This window comes from Scyliorhinus canicula, chromosome 9, assembly GCF_902713615.1.
Source record: "Scyliorhinus canicula chromosome 9, sScyCan1.1, whole genome shotgun sequence".
Taxonomy (NCBI): Eukaryota; Metazoa; Chordata; class Chondrichthyes; order Carcharhiniformes; family Scyliorhinidae; genus Scyliorhinus; species Scyliorhinus canicula.
Window position 1 is genome coordinate 191,314,542 of NC_052154.1, and position 23,042 is coordinate 191,337,583.

General features: G+C 51.4%; 1 protein-coding gene across 4 annotated transcripts in view; it reads right to left on the minus strand.

Moving 5' to 3' along the window:
• prmt3 (protein arginine methyltransferase 3) overlaps positions 1-23,042 on the minus strand; it is a 273,568-nt gene that overhangs the window by 235,391 nt on the left and 15,135 nt on the right. For all 4 annotated transcript variants that reach the window (XM_038808358.1, XM_038808357.1, XM_038808355.1 and 1 more), the window contains exons 3-4: positions 3,380-3,462; positions 2,504-2,553 (exon numbers count right to left, since the gene is read on the minus strand). In XM_038808358.1, coding sequence (XP_038664286.1) covers positions 2,504-2,553; positions 3,380-3,462 — 133 coding nt within the window. The remainder of the gene's footprint in view (positions 1-2,503; positions 2,554-3,379; positions 3,463-23,042) is intronic.

The window sequence follows — 23,042 nt, forward strand, 5'->3', positions numbered from 1 at the left end:
AACTCCACCAGTCCAAAACCCTCTGAGTGAAGGAATTCTTCCTCATCCCAGTCCTGAATGACGGAGTCCTTATTCTGAGACTGTGACATTGTATTCCAGACCCAGCAGTCAGGGAAAGTATTTTTCCGCATCCAACTAATCAAGCCCCTTCAGAATTTCGTGTTCCAATTAGATCCGCTCTCGAGGAAATACTGGATCAGTCTATTCACATCTTTGGATAACATCAAGCATTTAGAGGACGACGCTTACTGTTTTTGTACACTTGATGGGCATGTAGAAATTCCACTCCTATTGTATAAAATTCCTGATCCAAGCATAAAACAATCTCCTTGTTTGTAAATTCCCCAATGGTCAGCGCTGAACAAAGCCAATTTACTCTTGCCAGATTTCACACAGTGACATCAGTATTATGATTCTTAACATGTAGGATTTTGTTGGGAGAGAATTACGGAGTGATTTAAAAAAAAAATTAATTTACGGGATGTGGGCGTCGCTGGCTAGCCCAGCATTTATTGCCCATCTCTATTTGCTCTCGAGTGGTGGGGAGTTGCCTGCTTGAACTGCTGCAGTTCCTGTGTAGCAGGTACACCCACATTGATGTTAGGGAGGGGGTTCCAGGATTTTGACCCAACGACAGAGCAGGAAAGGCGATATATTTCCAAGCTGGGATGGTGAGTGATTGGGAGGGGAACTTCCAGGTGATGCCGTTCCCAGGTGTCTGCTGACCTCGCTACCTTCTAGCTGGTAGCGATGGTGGGTTTGGATGGTGCAGCCCGAGGAGTTTTGGTGAATTCCTGCCGTGCATCTTGTAGATGGTACAAATTAAATGAAGTGAAAATCGCTTATTGTCACAAGTAGGCTTCAAATGAAGTTACTGTGAAAAGCCCCTAGTCGCCACATTCAGGCGCCTGTTCGGGGAGGCTGGTACGGGAATTGAACCGTGCTGCTGGCCTGACTTGGCCTGCTTTCAAAGCCAACGATTTAGCCCAGTGTGCTAAACCAGCCCCTGCTGTTACTGTTTATTGGTAGTGGAGGAAGTGAATGTTTGCGAATGGGGTGCCAATCAAGCGGACTGCTTTGTCCTGGGTGATGTCAAGCGTCTTGAGTGTTGTTGGAGCTGCACTCATCCATCACACTCCTGACTTGTACCTTGTTCATGCTGGACAGGCTTTGGAGGGTCAGGAGGTGATTTACTCACTGCAGGGTTCCTGGCTTTGGACCTGCTCTTGTGGATAAATATTTATACAGCTAGTCCAGTTCAGTTTCTGGTTAATGGTAGCCTCCAGGATGTTGATATTGGGGTATCAGCAATAGTAATGCCATTGCTATTGCTGGGGCAATGGTTAAAAACTCTCTTGTTGCGCATTACCTGGCACTTGTGTGGCATGAATGTAACTTGCCACTTGTCAGCCCAAGCCTTGACATTGTCCAGGTCTTGCTGCATTTGGACATGGACTGCTTCAGTATTCGAAGAGTCACGAGTGCAGGTGTACACTGTACAATCATCAGCGAAAATCCCCAATTCTAAACTTATAATGCAGGGAAGGTCATTGATGAAGCAGCTGAAGATATTTGGGCCCAGGACGCTACCCGGAGGAAGTCCTGCAGTTGTAACCATTGCCCCATGAAATTTAAAGGCTGAAGACTGGAATCTGTGATGCTGGTGACTGCTGGAGGAGACCGAGATGGATCATCCACTCAGCACTTCTGGCTGAAGATTGTTGCGAATGACTCAGCCTTGTCTTTTGCACGTTATGTGCTGAGCTGCTCCATTATTGAGGATGGGGATATTTGTGGAGCTTCTTCCTCCAGTGAGTTGTTGAATTGTTCACCACCATTCGCGACTGGTAGGCATAGGAACAAATCGTTTGGCTGCAACAAAGATTCATAACCTGCCGACATTTATCTCCAGTTCGGAGAAATCCTGAACCAAGTGTGTAATTTCTTGGCAAACTCATTACACATTTATCACCATTGCACTGGTCTTGTGTACCTATGATAATAAGCAAAAGGCTGTTTTTGTCTGAAAACGACACCACAGCCATTTTCTCCAAACCCTGGGTCATGGGTTAAAATTATTTGTATTATCAAGAAAAATGTGTCATTTCAAAACACATCCTCCCATATTCCAAAGCGTGTTCCTTTCTTTTAAAAACTTTCTGCAATCATTCTCTGGAATTTAGTCTTGCTGTTTGGCAGGTATTCGAGGACAGGTCCATGCCTGGATAAACAAATAAGTGCGCCAAGTGCCCAATACGCAAATAGCAGCTGATGATATTGCTCCCTCCTTCTGGTATAACTAAAAACAATGATCAATGGAAGTTTTGTCCACAACCCACATCAACTCCTAATCGACGGCCGTAACTACTGCCTTTTATGATTTTCATTGACATTGCGCTTTACAGAGCCGGTAACAAGCTATGTCCAAAAAGAGTTTACTGTGAGATTAAACAAAAAGAAAATTATACAGGAAAGACTTTTCACAACCCTCGTCAAAACTTACTGTGGTCCTAATATAATTAATAAGCTTGATGAATCCATAACAATCGAGACCTGAAAAAGAAATGTTGTTTCCGGTTAACATCAAAACATTCGAGGAATTAAATATTAGAGAACAACAAACTATGGGCGGAATTCTCCGTAGCCCGACAGCGAAATCGGGACCGGCGATCAGGCGGCGAATGGCTTCCCACGGCAAAATCAGGGCAAGTGCCAGTTTGACGCTGGTTCACGATTCTCCACCCCTTCAAAAACGGCGTCATCAACACCGCACGCAGTCACAACGCCGTTGCCGAGTCATTATCCGACCCACCCGCGATGCTCCGCCTCCAATGGGCCGAGTTCCCGACAGCGCGAGCCATGTTTGGGCCCAGCGATCGGGAACCCATCATGGCGACTGCTGACAGTGTACGGCGGCGCCACACTCAGCCGGGATCCGTGCCGCTGGCCGGACGGGCTTCTGCTAGGGCGGGGGGGAATGGTGAGTGGTGGTCAGGGGATGGGCTGTGGGGTCGGGGTGGGTGGGTACGCGGTCCAGCACGGCCATGCCACGTTTTCCGGCGCAACCGGTGCAGCTCGTCAGTTCTGCGCACGTGCGGCCCGGGACCCCGCCATTCTCCATGCGATCCGTTTCACGCGGCGTCGGTGCAAGCCCCTCACCGGTACCAGAATCGGCGAGGGGTTCGCGCCGATTTTCCCATCATGAAACATCAATGGATCCTCCGTTGGCGCCGGCACTTAGCCTCAAGGAAGGAGAATCCAGCCCTCCGCATTCCACATTCACCGGTTCTGCAAAAAATGTGCATTTTAAATTGGAAAGCATGACCCCCACCAAATCTACCACCATCCGTGTAAATGTTGCAATTAAAGAATGACTTACCATGCTTGTAAACTATTCGGGTCATATCAAACTGATGCTCTGCTTTACAATGAGAAAAGGTATCCTGGGCTGAACTGAATAACCTGTTGCAGGAAACAAAATGCCATTTTACCTACATTTTCATAGTTCGGAGAAACGTGGAGATTAGTGACCACATTTAACTGCAACACTTCATATTTCAGCCATCATGAATTCGCCAACAAGGAAAATACTATTTTTCTTGTGTTTTTTCCCAGTTTTCTGATTCTTGGGCAGAATGACTGAGCATTTGGTCAAGTACGAGCTGATCAAGAAGATATAGATTATTAAGTCAACATAGATTTTGCTAAGAATCCCATTGATGTTAGGTGCGAGGGTTATAGGCAGCACGGTAGCATTGTGGATAGCACAATGGCTTCACAGCTCCAGGGTCCCAGGTTTGACTCCGGCTTGGGTCACTGTCTGTGTGGAGTCTGCACATCCTCCCCGTGTGTGCGTGGGTTTCCTCCGGGTGCTCCGGTTTCCTCCCACAGTCCAAAGATGTGCAGGTTAGGCGGATTGACCATGATAAATTGCCCTTAGTGTCCAAAATTGCCCTTGGTGTTGGGTGGGGTTACTGGGTTATTGGGATAGGGGGAGGTGTTAACCTTGGGTAGTGTGCTCTTTCCAAGAGCCGGTGCAGACTGGATGGGCCGAATGGCCTCCTTCTGCACTGTAAATTCTATGAAAAAACCCGAAGGGTAACTTGGAACGCCGGTCCTTAATTGTTTATTTTGTAATTTATTATATTATTAATGTGAGGAAAGATATGGAAACCAGTGAGAAAATGTCCACCTTGCTGTAATCATTCAAATAAAGAATGTTTATTAAACTGTAAAACGCATAACAAGAAAGGTGACAATGCAGAACAAAATTACAATTAACTACGATAATGGCTCACAAACGCTATACTTGAATTAACTCCATTACAAATCTATCTACTTTCCTAAACTCCGTGAATACCCTGGTCCCAACACAGTATCCCATGAGCTTCAAAGCTATGAGCTAAATCCAGAAAATAATTCCCACACATAATCAGTACCTTTATTTTGAGAAACCCTTCTTCTGGTTTAGCATGGAATCTCTGAGGGATTCAAACAGCAGCTTTTCAGCACAGGAGCTCGCTTTCGGGAGAACTTGCTTCCAGCTGGGCGTGGCTATGATCTTAGTCGCTCATTAGCTGCGCTCCCCTGTGCAGCACTGTTATGGGCCAGGGTTTAGAGAACACCAAAGTATATCATGGAGTTCACCTGACCCACAACTTTTAATAGATTGTGGATACGAGGAGCACAAGGGCCCACTTTTCAGGTGTTATTTTACAGAGGCCATAACTCACATATATATATTGTATAACTCTTAATAACTTCCCTTTCTACTGTCTCAATTTGATAGCAACATCCAATACCAGAAAAACCCATTTAACAAAACAGTCGGTTTGAATTCTTTCCAGAAAACAGTTATCACTTTTAAATTATCAAGTGATCTGGACACGTTTTAACATACAGCGAGAGAGAGAGAGGCAAGAGAAACCTTCTTTGCCTGAATCCAGCTTCCAACTGAGTAAACCGAAAATAAAACTCAGAGCCACAGCCAGCTCCCAGCTCAAAACGGAAGTAAAACCCAGAGCCACAGCCCAGCTCCACCCACACAATGACATCACTGAAGTCATTTGATAATACAAACATTTCTTAAGGGGACACTCCAGTAACAAGCACTAACCCTGCCACTGATAAATGGTTTACCCCTTTTGATCTTACCTACCGAAACAACTAGTCTTGGAAGTCATGCTTTTTGCATGCAAGTCCGACAGGCATTCTTTTCACCCAGAGGGTGATGTGAAACTGGATCTCACTGCCTGAAGGTGGTAGGGAACCCTTTCAAACATTTAATAAACATTTAGATCAGCACTTGAAACATCATTGAACACAAGTCTACGGACCAAGTGCTGGAAAACGGGATTAGAATAGTTGGGTGCTTGATGGCCATCACAGACACGATGGGCTGAAGAGCCTCTTATTGTGCTGTAATCGGCAGATGTAATACATGATTGCTTGAAGGAGTAGGGGTGGAGCTTCTTCATTTGCTCATGGGTTTTAGGCATCAATAGAAATGGCAGTATTTGTAGCCCATCCCTAACTGTTCTCGGGGATGTGATGGAGAACCGCGATCCCGGTCCACTGTGGTCTATGTGCTGTAGGTAGACCCACAGGACTGTTATGGAGGGAGTTCTGGGCTTTTGGCTCAATGGAAATGAAGGAGCGGTGATATGTTTCAAAGTCAAAATGTGTGCCTTGGTAAGTGAACTTGGAGACTGCAGTCTCCCCATGACCCTGCCACTTTGGAAAGTGCTGTTGAAGGAGCTTTACCGTATTTCTGCAGCGCGTTAGGGCAGCACGGTAGTACAAGTGGATAGCACTGTGGCTTCACAGCGCCAGGGTCCCAATGTTCAATTCCCTGCTTGGTCACTGTCTGTGCTGAGTCTGCACGTTCTCCCAGTGTCTGCGTGGGTTTCCTCCGGGTGCTCCGGTTTCCTCCCACAGTCCAAAGACATGCGCACGTTAAGTGGATTGGCCATGATAAATTGCCCTTAGTGACCAAAAAGGTGAGGAGGGATTATTGGGTTACGGGGATAGGGTGGTGGTGGGTTGGTGCAGACTCGATGGGCCGAATGGCTTTCTTCTGCACTGTACGTTCTATGCTATGTCTATCTTGCAAATGGTACACACTGCCCTCTGCAAACGATGATATCCCGAATAAAATCGTTGGAAGTCCTACAAAAGTTCTCAAAACAAATAAAGCCCCCGGGATCAACAGTATTTATCTCACAGTTCTGACAGAATGAAAGGCGAACAATCATGATGAAGGAGTGAAAAACTGAAGCGCCATTTGATTAGAAACTGGCTGACACAGTGCTTTTAGTTAAAAGGGATAAAACAACAGACACAAGCCAATACCTCAGAAACATTAAGAACTGCTCAACAAATAAATAACAATGACACAAAATAAGCAGCTAATTTGTGAGCTACCATCCGAATAAGAGCATAAAGTGGAGCAATAATGAGCCACTCTGCTCCACCATTCAGTTCCACTATGGCTGATCTTCTATTCCAACTCCACCTTCCCACACTATCCCCAGATTTCTTCATTCACTTTGTATCAAAAACCTATCACTGTCTGCAAGAATATATGCAACAACTGAACATCCAATGCACCTCTAGGGTAAAGAATTTCAAGATCCACATCACTTTGAGTGAAGCTATTTCTCCCCATTGCAGTTCTAAACGGCCGATCCCTTATTCTGAGACTGTCACACAAGTTTGAGACTCCCCCACCTGGCATCCGCTCCATTAAATATCTCCGAATTGTCACCCGCTGCTCGGAGATCACCTCTGATTCTTTAAACTTCAAGGAACGTTGGCGTCATTTGCTCAATCTCTCTGCATCAGGACAAACCTCTCATCCCAAGAATCAATCTTGTGAAGTTTGCTGCTCTCCCTATGTCACAGAATCGTTACAGGACAGGAGGCCATTCAGCCCACTCTGACTGCACCAGCGCTGCGAATGAGAAATTCACCCAGAGCCATTGCCTCGCTTTTTTTCCAGAATCCTGCACACTCGTCCTTTTTAGATAACCGTATATTCCAAACCCCAACCACTCGCTGAGTGAAAACGTCTTTCCTCATTTCGCTGTTGCTTCTTTTGCCAATTACTTTAAATCTGTGCTCTCTGATTCTCTATCCTGTCATGCGTGGGAACAGTTTCCATCCATCAACTCTGTCCAGGCCCGTCCCAGGTTCGATTCCGGCTCTGGGTCACTGTCCGTGTGGAGTTTGCACATTCTTCCCGTGTCTGCGTGGGTTTCAGCCCCACAACCAAAAAGGTGTGGAGGCTAGGTGGATTGGCCACGCTAAATTGCCCCTTAATTGGAAAAAAAAGAATTGGGTACTCTAAATTTATATTAAATAAAAGAAGAAAAGAAAAAAAAAAAACTCTGTCCAGGCCCCTCGTGGTTTTGAATAACCCCATCAAATCTCCTCTCCGCCTTCTGTTCTCCAAGAAAAACTGTCCCAACTTCTCCAATCTATCTTGACAACTGAAGTTCCTCAGCCTTGGCACCATTCTCATGAATCTTTTCGGCACTACAAGAATGCCCTCAGCCAAACCACCTTCAGCTGCTTCATCGATAATCTACCCTCTGTCACAAGGACATGTGCAAATGTTCATTGCTAGTTGCATGGTTCAGTTCCATTTACAACTGCACCTCCTTGTTCACATGAGGCAAGACCCAGATAACATTCAGGCTTGTAAGTGTGAGTGGCAAATAACATTCACTCCACTCAAACGTCAAGTAATAACCATCTTCAATAGGAACAGGAAATCAAGGGTTATGGGAAACAGGCGGGAAATTAGGGTTGAGGACAGGATCAATCATCCACGGTCCTACTGAATGGTGGAGCAAGCTCGAGGAGCCTTATCATAGATCCGACTCCTAATGTTTTATGTTCTTGGTATATTATTGTGCTAACTCCAAGGCTGGTATATCCATCCTCAGACAAGCGGAGCAAAACTGTGCACATTGCAGTTGTGTGATACAATTAGCCTTGCGTCCATTCTACGTAAAATAATAGAATGGATGGTCAGGACAACAATAATCTAGTAACAGTCACTTCATAGAATCTCTACAGTGCAGAAGGAGGCCATTCAGCCCATCGAGTCTGCACCAACCCTCTGAAAGAGCACCCTACCTAGGCCGTCGCCCCCACCCTATCCTCGTAACCCATCGAAGCTGCATGTCATTGGACACCAAGGGGAAATTTTATCCACCTAACCTGCACATCTTTAGACTTCTTCCATTGAGAGAAGTAAAAATTATTTAGCATGTGCAGTACACAAACTGATTATTTAACCCACCTGCTCCAAGCTTCTTCTTACTCTTCAGTTATTTAACTCGCTATCCTTTCTCCACCCACGCTTATCTACCCCTTAACTGCATCCAGACTTCCTGCACCAGCTACTCCATTTAATAATGAGTTCCATGTTCTCATCACTCTCTGGGCAAAGAGGTTGCTCCTGAATTCCTCACTGGATTTATTAGTGACTGTCTTACAGATGCCACCACCAGCTGCAAGCTCCCCTCCCAAGTCCTATACCCTCCTGACTTGAAGCCACATCGCCATTCCTTCACTGTCACTGGGTCTAAATACTGGAACCCCTTTCCTCCCAGGACTGGGAGTGTACTGAGCCAGTTCAAAAAGGCGGCTCACCACCACATTCTCAAAGGCAAATAGGGATGGGCAATAAATACTGGATTTGCCAGATGTGTCCACATCCCATGAACAAAAAACAATGATGGCTACTAGTTGTGGGTGCACGCGCAATTAGAAGCAGCTCCTCTACGTCCACCCCGTCATATTTTGAATTTTGACGGTCTCTATTCAGTCACCCCTTAGATTTGAGGGGCATAGATAAGGTAGATAATGTACATCTTATCCCAAAGGTAGGGGAGTCTAAAACTAGAGGGCATAGGTTTAAGATGAGAGGGGAGAGACACAGAAGGGTCCAGAGAGGCAGTTTTTTCACACAGAGGGTGGTGAGTGTCTGCAATGAGTAGCCAGAGTCAGTAGTAGAGACGGGTACAATTTTGTCTTTTAAAAAGCATTTAGGCAGTTATCTGGGTAAGATGGGTGTCGAGGGATATGGGCCAAATGCGGACATTTGGGACTAGTTTAGTGGTTAAAAACTGGGCAGCATGGACAAGATGGGCCAAAGGGCCTGTTTCCATGATGTAAACCTCTATGACTTCTCTTTTCTGGAGAAAAGAGCCTCAGTCTGTCAATCCTTCCTGATCGTTATAACCTCAAAAAATCTGGGATGGCGGTAAATGCCAAACCTTGCCAGTAGATACCCCATGTGGAGCATTCAGAAGCAGAGAGGAGACTTATCTCCTCAACCTGTATCATAGCTTCCAGACTTTGACAGTGGGAAAGGGCGAGGGTAAACTGGAGATGGTGGTTTCAGGGTTCATACATTGGGAGGGCCACTATTTTCAGTTTCCATGAATTACCTGGATTCAGAAACATGTTGCAAAGTGGTTAAACAGGGAGGGAAATGGAATTAGAAGCATCAACTCAGAAATTTCACAATGTTCTTTTTTTAAGGAATAATTTCCAGTTCACCTGCCCCGTACATCTTTGGGTTGTGGTGGGGGTGGGGGGGTGCAGGCACAGGGAGAACTTGCAAACTCCACACGGACAGTGACCCGGGGCCAGGATCGAACCCGGGTGCTCGGCGCCGTGAGGCAGCAGCGCTAACCACTGCACCATCGTGCCACACAAAATTTTAGACACAATTTGAATGGTGTCAAAAAGTAGCTAAAGACGGACTTGAAACACACTTGGGATCATAGTTGACTCAATGCTAAACATATAGCACAGGAGGCCCTTCAGCCCATCGTGTCCCCGCAGGACATCAAGCACCTATCTATTCTCATCCCATGTATCCCATTTTCCAGCACTTAGCCCGTAGTTTTGTATGCTCTTGTCATTTCAAGTGCTCATCTAAATACTTCTTAAACATTGAGTGTTGAGGCTTGTGTCCTAACAGATGATTGCAGGCACTTTCAGTCTAGAAGGGACACATTTGAGAGATACCCATAGATATATATCATTGCGTCATAGAAATGGTAAAAAGAATATGGGAACAGGTCTCAGGCTCAAACTTGTAACAGGTCATTTTTAGACTGTTCCAAGGACATTTTTCTTCATTTTCTGAGGGATGGAAGTGAGTACAGGAATCTCTGTCCCTCCCCTTTACTGCCCAGAATCAGTGTGTGTTTTGAGAAGGAAGAGGTGTATGTTCCCGAACCCTTGAACGTCTGATATGTCAGATAACCAGCGGCAAGCGTCTTGTGAGTTTAGATAGAGGATTATTTATTCACACATTCACCTCAAAAATGTCATGCTACTTCACTCATTCTTCCACTCCCACTCAAGGAAAATGCAGTTCAAGAGAATAGTGCACTTTTACAAGTTATAAGCAAAATAAAGTTTTCAATTCAAGTGACTGGCTCCCCCTGAAGCGTCAATGGATGAAGTCCAGATCTTAAGACATAAATGTCGCTGCCCTCTCTGCTGCTGCAGACAACACCTAAATTTTAAAAGGGAGACCAATATGGCTGCCTCACCATGTGGCTTCTTAGACTCCCCTTTCCAAATATGGCGTGCTTCAATGGTTTAGCCACAACCTGGGCTATTGTTTGCAAAAACTCACCCAGGACGCTCAAGGAGATAATTCTCTCAAAGGGACAATTCTCCCAAAGGGACAATCACTGTCCTGATTTCAGAATGACCCAGTCAAGTCAGGAAACACTTTCTGGATGGTTTCCGGAGATGTGAAATTACACTTCTCAGTCTGGATATGTCTTTTTTCCCTTTCAAGACAGTGTGGCAGTTTAAATCCACAGACCACGTCAGGTGACTGGCGACAGCCATCTTTTGCAGCTCTTTAATGTCCATTTTTAACATAAAAGTCAGTTCCAGAAGATTCCATACCAATTACGATTCATGTGTTAAAAGTTAAGGATAGGACATGCCTGTACTGGGCATGACAACTGAAAGAGAGGGTGACTGATCAACACTTGGGATAGAATTCTAGATGGAGTAGTGGAGGAAAAAGACAAGGAATTATTTAAGAAACAATTAGCTGCTCCTCTGGGCGCAGAGGGCTTTGGGCTGTTTATAGATGTCTGGGCTAACTTGCCATCTTCATGCATAATTATTCTGCTTTGAGCAATAGCAGAGGCACGCTAGTCCGGGAAACAGTGCGACTGTTAATCATGTTGACAGTGTGCACTGGTCAACACACAACTCATTATTTTCCCTTGGAATCATTATCAATTGCAATTCAGTATGTCATTCTCTAGCTGTTCCATGATCAGTCAGATCCTTGAAGTATATTTGGAAATATGTCAGCTAAAATCCAAAATTTCCGATGGAACATTCATTTTAAGTCTCAGTAAATCTGTGGAATCTGCGAATGCAGTCTCTCCTTCATCTGCAGACATGTTTTCGACAAAAAAATTTCAGATGAGAGATATATAGCTGGCCTCTCTCCGTCCTTCAGAGGGACCTCTGTTGTCTGCTCAGCAAACATAATTTTACTGAGGATGTATGAAGACACACAGCCAGTTTTTCCCACAGCAGGGCATCAAACACCATCTCGGCTGTGAATTAAGACTTGCCACTGCACCCATTTGCCATCTAAGCCGTCCGCATGTGCGGCCGCATAACATTCCATAACATTCGCAAGAAACTGCAGAGTGTGGTGAACTCAGCCCAATGCATCACACAAGCTTGCCACCCGCACATTGGTTCTGTCGACATCTCCCGCTGTCTCAGGAAGGCAGACAGCATTATCAGAGACCCCTCCCACCCAGGCATTGCCTTCATCCAGACCCTTCCATCAGGCAGAAGGTACAGAAGTCTGAAGACCCGCACATCCAGACATAGGAACAGCTTCTTCCCCACAGCTTCAAGACTCCTCAACGACTCCCCCTCGGACTGATCTGTTCCCTGTAAGAACACTATTCACAATGCCCTATGCTGCTCTTGCTCATGTATTTGCTTTGTTTGGCCCCTTGTTCCGCATTGTAACCAATCACTGTTTGTCGATATACCATTTGTCAATGTTGATTATTGTTTTCGTCTGTACATACTGTGTACGTTCCCTTGGCTGCAGAAAAATACTTTTCACTGTACTTCGGTACATGGGACAATAAATCAAATCAAATCAAAATCAAATCATTGTGTGCCATGCGCGTAACTATTTATGGCCACGCACAACCTCAGCCGCTCCAACCATCACAACATGTTATTTTCTCCTCTCTCCAGTAACTCCGCCACTGGGGAGGAATTCCACGTCCTGGATGAGCATGGTGACGACGTTGAGCACCCCTCCTTCCCCAAGAACAACATGTCCCCGCCTGAAGGAGCAACAGGGGCCTGCAGAGGCCGGGAGGGCCAGCAGGGAGAAGCTCGTCTGTCACACTCAAGCTGGGCAAGGGGGCAGGAGGATGAAGCACAGTCGGAGAAGGGGAGGGGCGGGAGTGTGGGAAGGGGGTCGGGCAGTTTAGTGTGGGAAGGAGGTGGGGCAGTTTAGTGTGGGATGGGAGGTGCGGCAGTTTAGTGTGGGAAGGAGGTGGGGCAGTTTAGTGTGGGATAGGAGGTGGCAGGGCCGGCTCAAGGCACCGGCAACTCGGGCTGTCGCCCGGGGCGCTATGTGCTCGGGGGCGCCAGAGACTCGGGTCCCGCGCATGCGCAGTTGGGCCGGTGCCAACCAGCGCATGCGCGGTGGCCGCCCGCCCCCAGGGCAGCCCCCCGGCTCGGTCCACCCCCCCCCCTCAGTCCCCTCCGCCCCGCCCTCGGGTCTGCCCCCCGCCCCGCCCTCGGGTCTGCCCCCCGCCCCGCCCTCGGGTCCGCCCCCCCCACCCCGCCCTCGGGTCCGCCCCCCCTTCGGGTCCGCGGGGTTGGAGCCGGTGAGATCAGACAGTGTGTAACCCGGGGAGGATGGAGCCAGTGAGATCAGACAGTGTGTAACCCGGGGAGGATGGAGCCAGTGAGATCAGACAGTGTGTAACCCGGGGAGGATGGAGCCAGTGAGATCAGACAGTGTGTAACCCGGGGAGGATGGAGCCAGTGAGGTCAGATAATGTGTAACCCACATTAAATGTGCCGAAAGCATGCAGTAATAATAACATTTTGATGTGTACTGTGGATATTTCCTGGAGTCAGGCAGTTGCAGGCATGAAGTAAAAGAAAGTAACCTAATTTATCCTGTCAATATTTGTATCCTTTTCACTGCTACGATGATCAGATCAGTGAATGATGGAGTGCGGAGGAATCACATGGTGGTTCGTAAACAGGAATGATAGACCGTAGAACAACAGGATTGTGAGAATGTGACGACATGGAGAATGCAACAGGGAACAATTAACTGCAATGGTTTTGTGCTAATTCAAACCACATTGGTTGTCTCTTGGATTTGTGCACGACCCAGTTCACTGAGGAAAGAAGTCCTGTTTATTCTCTCTTTCACATCTCTCTTCCCACCCCCCTCCCATCTGAAGGTATTTGCTCTTACCCTTGACTGCGTGCTTCTCCACCCTGTGCTTACTTTGCCTTGAGCCTTTTCAATTCCGTCCCATTATAAACTGTGTTCACCATTTGCAATTTAACCTTGAGATCTAGTGGGAGTGGAATTCCCGTGAATGGTGGGAGTTGACTATTTCCATTTGCAGTTATTTACTCTCAGTAATTTCCTTCATTGCCAGGGGAACAACCTGTGAGATCTTAGTCCAAGAGTTGGTTGTTATAATTTATACGTGAAAGACAGTGAAACATTCAGTGTCAACTCCTGTCTATGTATTCTCTGGTCTGGGACTGGGACCATCATCTGGAATCCTGGAATTTCCATACCTGTGAAACAGGGTTAGAACTAGATGGTTCAAAGAAGGGTAGTTTGCTGTTTTCTCCCCCCACAATAGCAGATTATTTGGATGACCCCCCCCCGCGCCCCCCCCCCCTCGGCCCCGGCCCCGGCCCCGGCCCCGCCCCCCTCGGCCCCGCCCCCGCCCCGCCCCCCCGCTCGCCCCCCCTCCCTCGGCCCCAGCCCCGCCCCCCCCTCGGCCCCGGCCCCCCCCGGCCCCGCCCCCCCCCCCCGGCCCCGGCCCCGCCCCCCCCCCCCGGCCCCGGCCCCGCCCCCCCCAAGGGCGCCGAAGTTCAGCTTGCCCGGGGCGCCAGCAACCCTAGAGCCGGCGCTGGGAGGTGGGGCAGTTTAGTGTGGGAAGGAGGTGGGGCAGTTTAGTGTGGGAAGGAGGTGGGGCAGTTTAGTATGGGAAGGGAGGTGGGGCAGTTTAGTGTGGGAAGGGAGGTGGGGCAGTTTAGTGTGGGAAGGGAGGTGGGGCAGTTTAGTGTGGGATGGGAGGTGGGGCAGTTTAGTGTGGGAAGAGGGTCGGGCAGTTTAGTGTGGGGTGGGAGGTGGGGCAGTTTAGTGTGGGAAGGGAGGTGGGGCAGTTTAGTGTGGGAAGGAGGTGGGGCAGTTTAGTGTGGGATGGGAGGTGGGGCAGTTTAGTGTGGGAAGGAGGTGGGGCAGTTTAGTGTGGGATGGGAGATGGGGCAGTTTAGTGTGGGATGGGAGGTGGGGCAGTTTAGTGTGGGAAGGGAGGTGGGGCAGTTTAGTGTGGGAAGGAGGTGGGGCAGTTTAGTGTGGGATGGGAGGTGGGGCAGTTTAGTGTGGGAAGGAGGTGGGGCAGTTTAGTGTGGGCAGGGGTTGGGGCAGTTTAGTGTGGGATGGGAGGTGGGGCAGTTTAGTGTGGGATGGGAGGTGGGGCAGTTTAGTGTGGGATGGGAGGTGCGGCAGTTTAGTGTGGGAAGGAGGTCGGGCAGTTTAGTGTGGGAAGGAGGTGGGGCAGTTTAGTGTGGGATGGGAGGTGGGGCAGTTTAGTGTGGGAAGGGAGGTGGGGCAGTTTAGTGTGGGATGGGAGGTGGGGCAGTTTAGTGTGGGAAGGAGTCGGGGCAGTTTAGTGTGGGGAAGGGAGATGGGGCAGTTTAGTGTGGGAAGGAGGTGGGGCAGTTTAGTGTGGGAAGGGAGGTGGGGCAGTTTAGTGTGGGATGGGAGGTGGGGCAGTTTAGTGTAGGAAGGAGGTGGGGCAGTTTAGTGTGGGATGGGAGGTGGGGCAGTTTAGTGTGGGTGGGAGGTGGGGCAGTTTAGTGTGGGAAGGGGTTGGGGCAGTTTAGTGTGGGATGGGAGGTGGGGCAGTTTAGTGTGGGAAGGGAGGTGAGGAAGTTTAGTGTGGGAAGGGAGGTGGGGCAGTTTAGTGTGGGATGGGAGGTGGGGCAGTTTAGTGTGGGAAGGGGGGTGGGGCAGTTTAGTATGGGAAGGAGGTGGGGCAGTTTAGTGTGCGAAGGAGGTGGGGCAGTTTAGTGTGGGATGGGAGGTGGGGCAGTTTAGTGTGGGAAGAAGGTGGGGCAGTTTAGTGTGGGAAGGAGGTGGGGCAGTTTAGTGTGGGAAGGGAGGTGGGGCAGTTTAGTGTGGGATGGGAGGTGGGGCAGTTTAGTGTGGGTGGGAGGTGGGGCAGTTTAGTGTGGGAAGGAGGTGGGGCAGTTTAGTGTGGGATGGGAGGTGGGGCAGTTTAGTGTGGGTGGGAGGTGGGGCAGTTTAGTGTGGGAAGGGGTTGGGGCAGTTTAGTGTGGGATGGGAGGTGGGGCAGTTTAGTGTGGGAAGGGAGGTGAGGAAGTTTAGTGTGGGAAGGGAGGTGGGGCAGTTTAGTGTGGGATGGGAGGTGGGGCAGTTTAGTGTGGGAAGGGGGGTGGGGCAGTTTAGTATGGGAAGGAGGTGGGGCAGTTTAGTGTGGGAAGGAGGTGGGGCAGTTTAGTGTGGGATGGGAGGTGGGGCAGTTTAGTGTGGGAAGAAGGTGGGGCAGTTTAGTGTGGGAAGGGAGGTGGGGCAGTTTAGTGTGGGAAGAAGGTGGGGCAGTTTAGTGTGGGAAGGGAGGTGGGGCAGTTTAGTGTGGGATGGGAGGTGGGGCAGTTTAGTGTGGGAAGGGAGGTGGGGCAGTTTAGTGTGGGATGGGAGGTGGGGCAGTATAGTGTGGGATGGGAGGTGGGGCAGTATAGTGTGGGAAGGAGGTTGGGCAGTTTAGTGTGGGATGGGAGGTGGGGCAGTTTAGTGTGGGATGGGAGGTGGGGCAGTTTAGTGTGGGATGGGAGGTGGGGCAGTTTAGTGTGGGAAGGAGGTGGGGCAGTTTAGTGTGGGAAGGGAGGTGGGGCAGTTTAGTGTGGGAAGGGAGGTGGGGCAGTTTAGTGTGGGAAGGGAGGTGGGGCAGTTTAGTGTGGGAAGGGAGGTGGGGCAGTTTAGTGTGGGATGGGAGGTGGGGCAGTTTAGTGTGGGAAGGAGGTTGGGCAGTTTAGTGTGGGAAGGGAGTTGGGGCAGTTTAGGGTGGGATGGGAGGTGGGGCAGTTTAGTGTGGGATGGGGAGGTGGGGCAGTTTAGTGTGGGAAGGGAGGTGGGGCAGTTTAGTGTGGGAAGGGAGGTGGGGCAGTTTAGTGTGGGATGGGAGGTGGGGCAGTTTAGTGTGGGAAGGGGGTCGGGGCAGTTTAGTGTGGGAAGGAGGTAGGGCAGTTTAGTGTGGGTAGGAGGTGGGGCAGTTTAGTGTGGGATGGGAGGTGGGGCAGTTTAGTGTGGGAAGGGGTTGGAGCAGTTTAGTGTGGGGTGGGAGGTGGGGCAGTTTAGTGTGGGAAGGGGTTGGGGCAGTTTAGTGTGGGATGGGAGGTGGGGCAGTTTAGTGTGGGAAGGGGTTGAGGCAGTTTAGTGTGGGAAGGAGGTGGGGCAGTTTAGTGTGGGAAGGAGGTGGGGCAGTTTAGTGTGGGTAGGAGGTGGGGCAGTTTAGTGTGGGAAGGGAGGTGGGGCAGTTTAGTATGGGAAGAAGGTGGGGCAGTTTAGTGTGGGATGGGAGGTGGGGCAGTTTAGTATGGGAAGGAGGTGGGGCAGTTTAGTATGGGAAGGAGGTGGGGCAGTTTAGTGTGGGATGGGAGGTGGGGCAGTTTAGTGTGGGAAGGAGGTGGGGCAGTTTAGTGTGGGAAGAAGGTGGGGCAGTTTAGTGTGGGATGGGAGGTGGGGCAGTTTAGTGTGGGAAGGGAGGTGGGGCAGTTTAGTGTGGGAAGGGAGGTGGGGGCAGTTTAGTGTGGGAAGGAGGTGGGGCAGTTTAGTGTGGGAAGGGAGGTGGGGCAGTTTAGTGTGGGAAGAAGGTGGGGCAGTTTAGTGTGGGAAGGGAGGTGGGGCAGTATAGTGTGGGATGGGAGGTGGGGCAGTTTAGTGTGGGAAGGAGGTGGGGCAGTTGAGTGTGGGATGGGAGGTGGGGCAGTTGAGTGTGGGATGGGAGGTGGGGCAGTTTAGTGTGGGAAGGGAGGTGGGGCAGTTTAGTGTGGGATGGGAGGTGGGCAGTTTAGTGTGGGAAGGGAGGTGGGGCAGTTTAGTGTGGGATGGGAGGTGGGCAGGTTAGTGTGGGATGGGAGGTGGGCAGTTTAGTGTGGGAAGGGAGGTGGGGCAGTTTAGTGTGGGATGGGAGGTGGGCAGTTTAGTGTGGGATGGGAGGTGGGGCAGTTTAGTGTGGGAAGGGAGGTGGGGCAGATTAGTGTGGGAAGGGAGGTGGGGCAGTTTAGTGTGGGTTGGAGGTGGGGCAGTTTAGTGTGGGATGGGAGGTGGGGCAGTTTAGTGTGGGATGGGAGGTGGGGCAGTTTAGTGTGGGAAGGGAGGTGGGGCAGTTTACTGTGGGAAGGGAGGTGGGGCAGTTTAGTGTGGGATGGGAGGTGGGGCAGTTTAGTGTGGGAAGGGGGTCGGGGCAGTTTAGTGTGGGAAGGAGGTGGGGCAGTTTAGTGTGGGTAGGAGGTGGGGCAGTTTAGTGTGGGATGGGAGGTGGGGCAGTTTAGTGTGGGATGGGAGGTGGGGCAGTTTAGTGTGGGAAGGGGTTGAGGCAGTTTAGTGTGGGAAGGAGGTGGGACAGTATAGTGTGGGTAGGAGGTGGGGCAGTTTAGTGTGGGAAGGGAGGTGGGGCAGTTTAGTGTGGGATGGGAGGTGGGCAGTTTAGTGTGGGATGGGAGGTGGGGCAGTTTAGTGTGGGATGGGAGGTGGGGCAGTTTAGTGTGGGATGGGAGGTGGGGCAGTTTAGTGTGGGAAGGGAGGTGGGGCAGTTTAGTGTGGGAAGGGGTTGGGGCAGTTTAGTGTGGGATGGGAGGTGGGGCAGTTTAGTGTGGGAAGGAGGTGGGGCAGTTTACTATGGGAAGGAGGTGGGGAAGTTTAGTGTGGGAAGGGAGGTGAGGCAGTTTAGTGTGGGTAGGAGGTGGGGCAGTTTAGTGTGGGATGGGAGGTGGGGCAGTTTAGTGTGGGAAGGAGGTGGGGCAGTTTAGTGTGGGAAGGGAGGTGGGGCAGTTTAGTGTGGGATGGGAGGTGCGGCAGTTTAGTGTGGGGAAGGAGGTGCGGCAGTTTAGTGTGGGGAAGGAGGTGGGGCAGTTTAGTGTGGGATGGGAGGTGGGGCAGTTTAGTGTGGGATGGGAGGTGGGGCAGTTTAGTGTGGGTAGGAGGTGGGGCAGTTTAGTGTGGGAAGGAGATGGGGCAGTTTAGTGTGGGATGGGATGTGGGGCAGTTTAGTGTGGGATAGGAGGTGGGGCAGTTTAGTGTGGGAAGGGAGGTGGGGCAGTTTAGTGTGAGAAGGAGGTGGGGCAGTTTAGTGTGGGATGGGAGGTGGGGCAGTTTAGTTTGGGATGGGAGGTGGGGCAGTTTAGTCTGGGAAGGGGTTGGGGCAGTTTAGTGTGGGAAGGGAGGTGGGGCAGTTTAGTGTGGGAAGGAGGTGGGGCAGTTTAGTGTGGGAAGGAGGTGGGGCAGTTTAGTGTGGGAAGGAGGTGGGGCAGTTTAGTGTGGGAAGGAGGTGGGGCAGTTTAGTGTGGGATGGGAAGTGGGGCAGTTTAGTGTGGGAAGGAGGTGGGGCAGTTTAGTGTGGGATGGGAGGTGGGGCAGTTTAGTGTGGGAAGGAGGTGGGACAGTTTACTATGGGAAGGAGGTGGGGCAGTTTAGTGTGGGAAGGAGGTGGGGCAGTTTAGTGTGGGAAGGGAGGAAGGGCAGTTTAGTGTGGGAAGGAGGTGGGGAAGTTTAGTGTGGGAAGGGGTTGGGGCAGTTTAGTGTGGGAAGGGAGGTGAGGAAGTTTAGTGTGGGAAGGAGGTGGGGCTGTTTAGTGTGGGATGGGAAGTGGGGCAGTTTAGTGTGGGATGGGAGGTGGGGCAGTTTAGTATGGGAAGGAGGTGGGGCAGTTTAGTGTGGGAAGGAGGTGGGGCAGTTTAGTGTGGGATGGGAGGTGGGGCAGTTTAGTGTGGGATGGGAGGTGGGGCAGTTTAGTGTGGGAAGGAGGTGGGGCAGTTTAGTGTGGGATGGGAGGTGGGGCAGTTTAGTGTGGGAAGGAGGTGGGGCAGTTTAGTGTGGGATGGGAGGTGGGGCAGTTTAGTGTGGGAAGGAGGTGGGGCAGTTTAGTGTGGGAAGGAGTTGGGGCAGTTTAGTGTGGGATGGGAGGTGGGGCAGTTTAGTGTGGGATGGGAGGTGGGGCAGTTTAGTGTGGGAAGGAGGTGGGGCAGTTTAGTGTGGGATGGGAGGTGGGGCAGTTTAGTGTGGGATGGGAGGTGGGGCAGTTTAGTGTGGGATGGGAGGTGGGGCAGTTTAGTGTGGGAAGGAGGTGGGGCAGTTTAGTGTGGGATGGGAGGTGGGGCAGTTTAGTGTGGGAAGGAGGTGGGGCAGTTTAGTGTGGGAAGGAGTTGGGGCAGTTTAGTGTGGGATGGGAGGTGGGGCAGTTTAGTGTGGGATGGGAGGTGGGGCAGTTTAGTGTGGGAAGGAGGTGGGGCAGTTTAGTGTGGGATGGGAGGTGGGGCAGTTTAGTGTGGGATGGGAGGTGGGGCAGCTTAGTGTGGGATGGGAGGTGGGGCAGTTTAGTGTGGGATGGGAGGTGGGGCAGTTTAGTGTGGGAAGGAGGTGGGGCAGTTTAGTATGGGATGGGAAGTGGGGCAGTTTAGTATGGGATGGGAAGTGGGGCAGTTTAGTATGGGATGGGAAGTGGGGCAGTTTAGTGTGGGATGGGAGGTGGGGCAGTTTAGTGTGGGATGGGAGGTGGGGCAGTTTAGTGTGGGAAGGGAGGTGAGGAAGTTTAGTGTGGGAAGGGAGGTGGGGCAGTTTAGTGTGGGATGGGAGGTGGGGCAGTTTAGTGTGGGAAGGGGGGTGGGGCAGTTTAGTATGGGAAGGAGGTGGGGCAGTTTAGTGTGCGAAGGAGGTGGGGCAGTTTAGTGTGGGATGGGAGGTGGGGCAGTTTAGTGTGGGAAGAAGGTGGGGCAGTTTAGTGTGGGAAGGAGGTGGGGCAGTTTAGTGTGGGAAGGGAGGTGGGGCAGTTTAGTGTGGGATGGGAGGTGGGGCAGTTTAGTGTGGGTGGGAGGTGGGGCAGTTTAGTGTGGGAAGGAGGTGGGGCAGTTTAGTGTGGGATGGGAGGTGGGGCAGTTTAGTGTGGGTGGGAGGTGGGGCAGTTTAGTGTGGGAAGGGGTTGGGGCAGTTTAGTGTGGGATGGGAGGTGGGGCAGTTTAGTGTGGGAAGGGAGGTGAGGAAGTTTAGTGTGGGAAGGGAGGTGGGGCAGTTTAGTGTGGGATGGGAGGTGGGGCAGTTTAGTGTGGGAAGGGGGGTGGGGCAGTTTAGTATGGGAAGGAGGTGGGGCAGTTTAGTGTGCGAAGGAGGTGGGGCAGTTTAGTGTGGGATGGGAGGTGGGGCAGTTTAGTGTGGGAAGAAGGTGGGGCAGTTTAGTGTGGGAAGGGAGGTGGGGCAGTTTAGTGTGGGAAGAAGGTGGGGCAGTTTAGTGTGGGAAGGGAGGTGGGGCAGTTTAGTGTGGGATGGGAGGTGGGGCAGTTTAGTGTGGGAAGGGAGGTGGGGCAGTTTAGTGTGGGATGGGAGGTGGGGCAGTATAGTGTGGGATGGGAGGTGGGGCAGTATAGTGTGGGAAGGAGGTTGGGCAGTTTAGTGTGGGATGGGAGGTGGGGCAGTTTAGTGTGGGATGGGAGGTGGGGCAGTTTAGTGTGGGATGGGAGGTAGGGCAGTTTAGTGTGGGAAGGAGGTGGGGCAGTTTAGTGTGGGAAGGGAGGTGGGGCAGTTTAGTGTGGGAAGGGAGGTGGGGCAGTTTAGTGTGGGAAGGGAGGTGGGGCAGTTTAGTGTGGGAAGGGAGGTGGGGCAGTTTAGTGTGGGATGGGAGGTGGGGCAGTTTAGTGTGGGAAGGAGGTTGGGCAGTTTAGTGTGGGAAGGGAGTTGGGGCAGTTTAGGGTGGGATGGGAGGTGGGGCAGTTTAGTGTGGGATGGGGAGGTGGGGCAGTTTAGTGTGGGAAGGGAGGTGGGGCAGTTTAGTGTGGGAAGGGAGGTGGGGCAGTTTAGTGTGGGATGGGAGGTGGGGCAGTTTAGTGTGGGAAGGGGGTCGGGGCAGTTTAGTGTGGGAAGGAGGTAGGGCAGTTTAGTGTGGGTAGGAGGTGGGGCAGTTTAGTGTGGGATGGGAGGTGGGGCAGTTTAGTGTGGGAAGGGGTTGGAGCAGTTTAGTGTGGGGTGGGAGGTGGGGCAGTTTAGTGTGGGAAGGGGTTGGGGCAGTTTAGTGTGGGATGGGAGGTGGGGCAGTTTAGTGTGGGAAGGGGTTGAGGCAGTTTAGTGTGGGAAGGAGGTGGGGCAGTTTAGTGTGGGAAGGAGGTGGGGCAGTTTAGTGTGGGTAGGAGGTGGGGCAGTTTAGTGTGGGAAGGGAGGTGGGGCAGTTTAGTATGGGAAGAAGGTGGGGCAGTTTAGTGTGGGATGGGAGGTGGGGCAGTTTAGTATGGGAAGGAGGTGGGGCAGTTTAGTATGGGAAGGAGGTGGGGCAGTTTAGTGTGGGATGGGAGGTGGGGCAGTTTAGTGTGGGAAGGAGGTGGGGCAGTTTAGTGTGGGAAGAAGGTGGGGCAGTTTAGTGTGGGATGGGAGATGGGGCAGTTTAGTGTGGGAAGGGAGGTGGGGCAGTTTAGTGTGGGAAGGGAGGTGGGGCAGTTTAGTGTGGGAAGAAGGTGGGGCAGTTTAGTGTGGGAAGGGAGGTGGGGCAGTTTAGTGTGGGAAGAAGGTGGGGCAGTTTAGTGTGGGAAGGGAGGTGGGGCAGTATAGTGTGGGATGGGAGGTGGGGCAGTTTAGTGTGGGAAGGAGGTGGGGCAGTTGAGTGTGGGATGGGAGGTGGGGCAGTTGAGTGTGGGATGGGAGGTGGGGCAGTTTAGTGTGGGAAGGGAGGTGGGGCAGTTTAGTGTGGGATGGGAGGTGGGCAGTTTAGTGTGGGAAGGGAGGTGGGGCAGTTTAGTGTGGGATGGGAGGTGGGCAGGTTAGTGTGGGATGGGAGGTGGGCAGTTTAGTGTGGGAAGGGAGGTGGGGCAGTTTAGTGTGGGATGGGAGGTGGGCAGTTTAGTGTGGGATGGGAGGTGGGGCAGTTTAGTGTGGGAAGGGAGGTGGGGCAGATTAGTGTGGGAAGGGAGGTGGGGCAGTTTAGTGTGGGTTGGAGGTGGGGCAGTTTAGTGTGGGATGGGAGGTGGGGCAGTTTAGTGTGGGATGGGAGGTGGGGCAGTTTAGTGTGGGAAGGGAGGTGGGGCAGTTTAGTGTGGGAAGGGAGGTGGGGCAGTTTAGTGTGGGATGGGAGGTGGGGCAGTTTAGTGTGGGAAGGGGGTCGGGGCAGTTTAGTGTGGGAAGGAGGTGGGGCAGTTTAGTGTGGGTAGGAGGTGGGGCAGTTTAGTGTGGGATGGGAGGTGGGGCAGTTTAGTGTGGGATGGGAGGTGGGGCAGTTTAGTGTGGGAAGGGGTTGAGGCAGTTTAGTGTGGGAAGGAGGTGGGACAGTATAGTGTGGGTAGGAGGTGGGGCAGTTTAGTGTGGGAAGGGAGGTGGGGCAGTTTAGTGTGGGATGGGAGGTGGGCAGTTTAGTGTGGGATGGGAGGTGGGGCAGTTTAGTGTGGGATGGGAGGTGGGGCAGTTTAGTGTGGGATGGGAGGTGGGGCAGTTTAGTGTGGGAAGGGAGGTGGGGCAGTTTAGT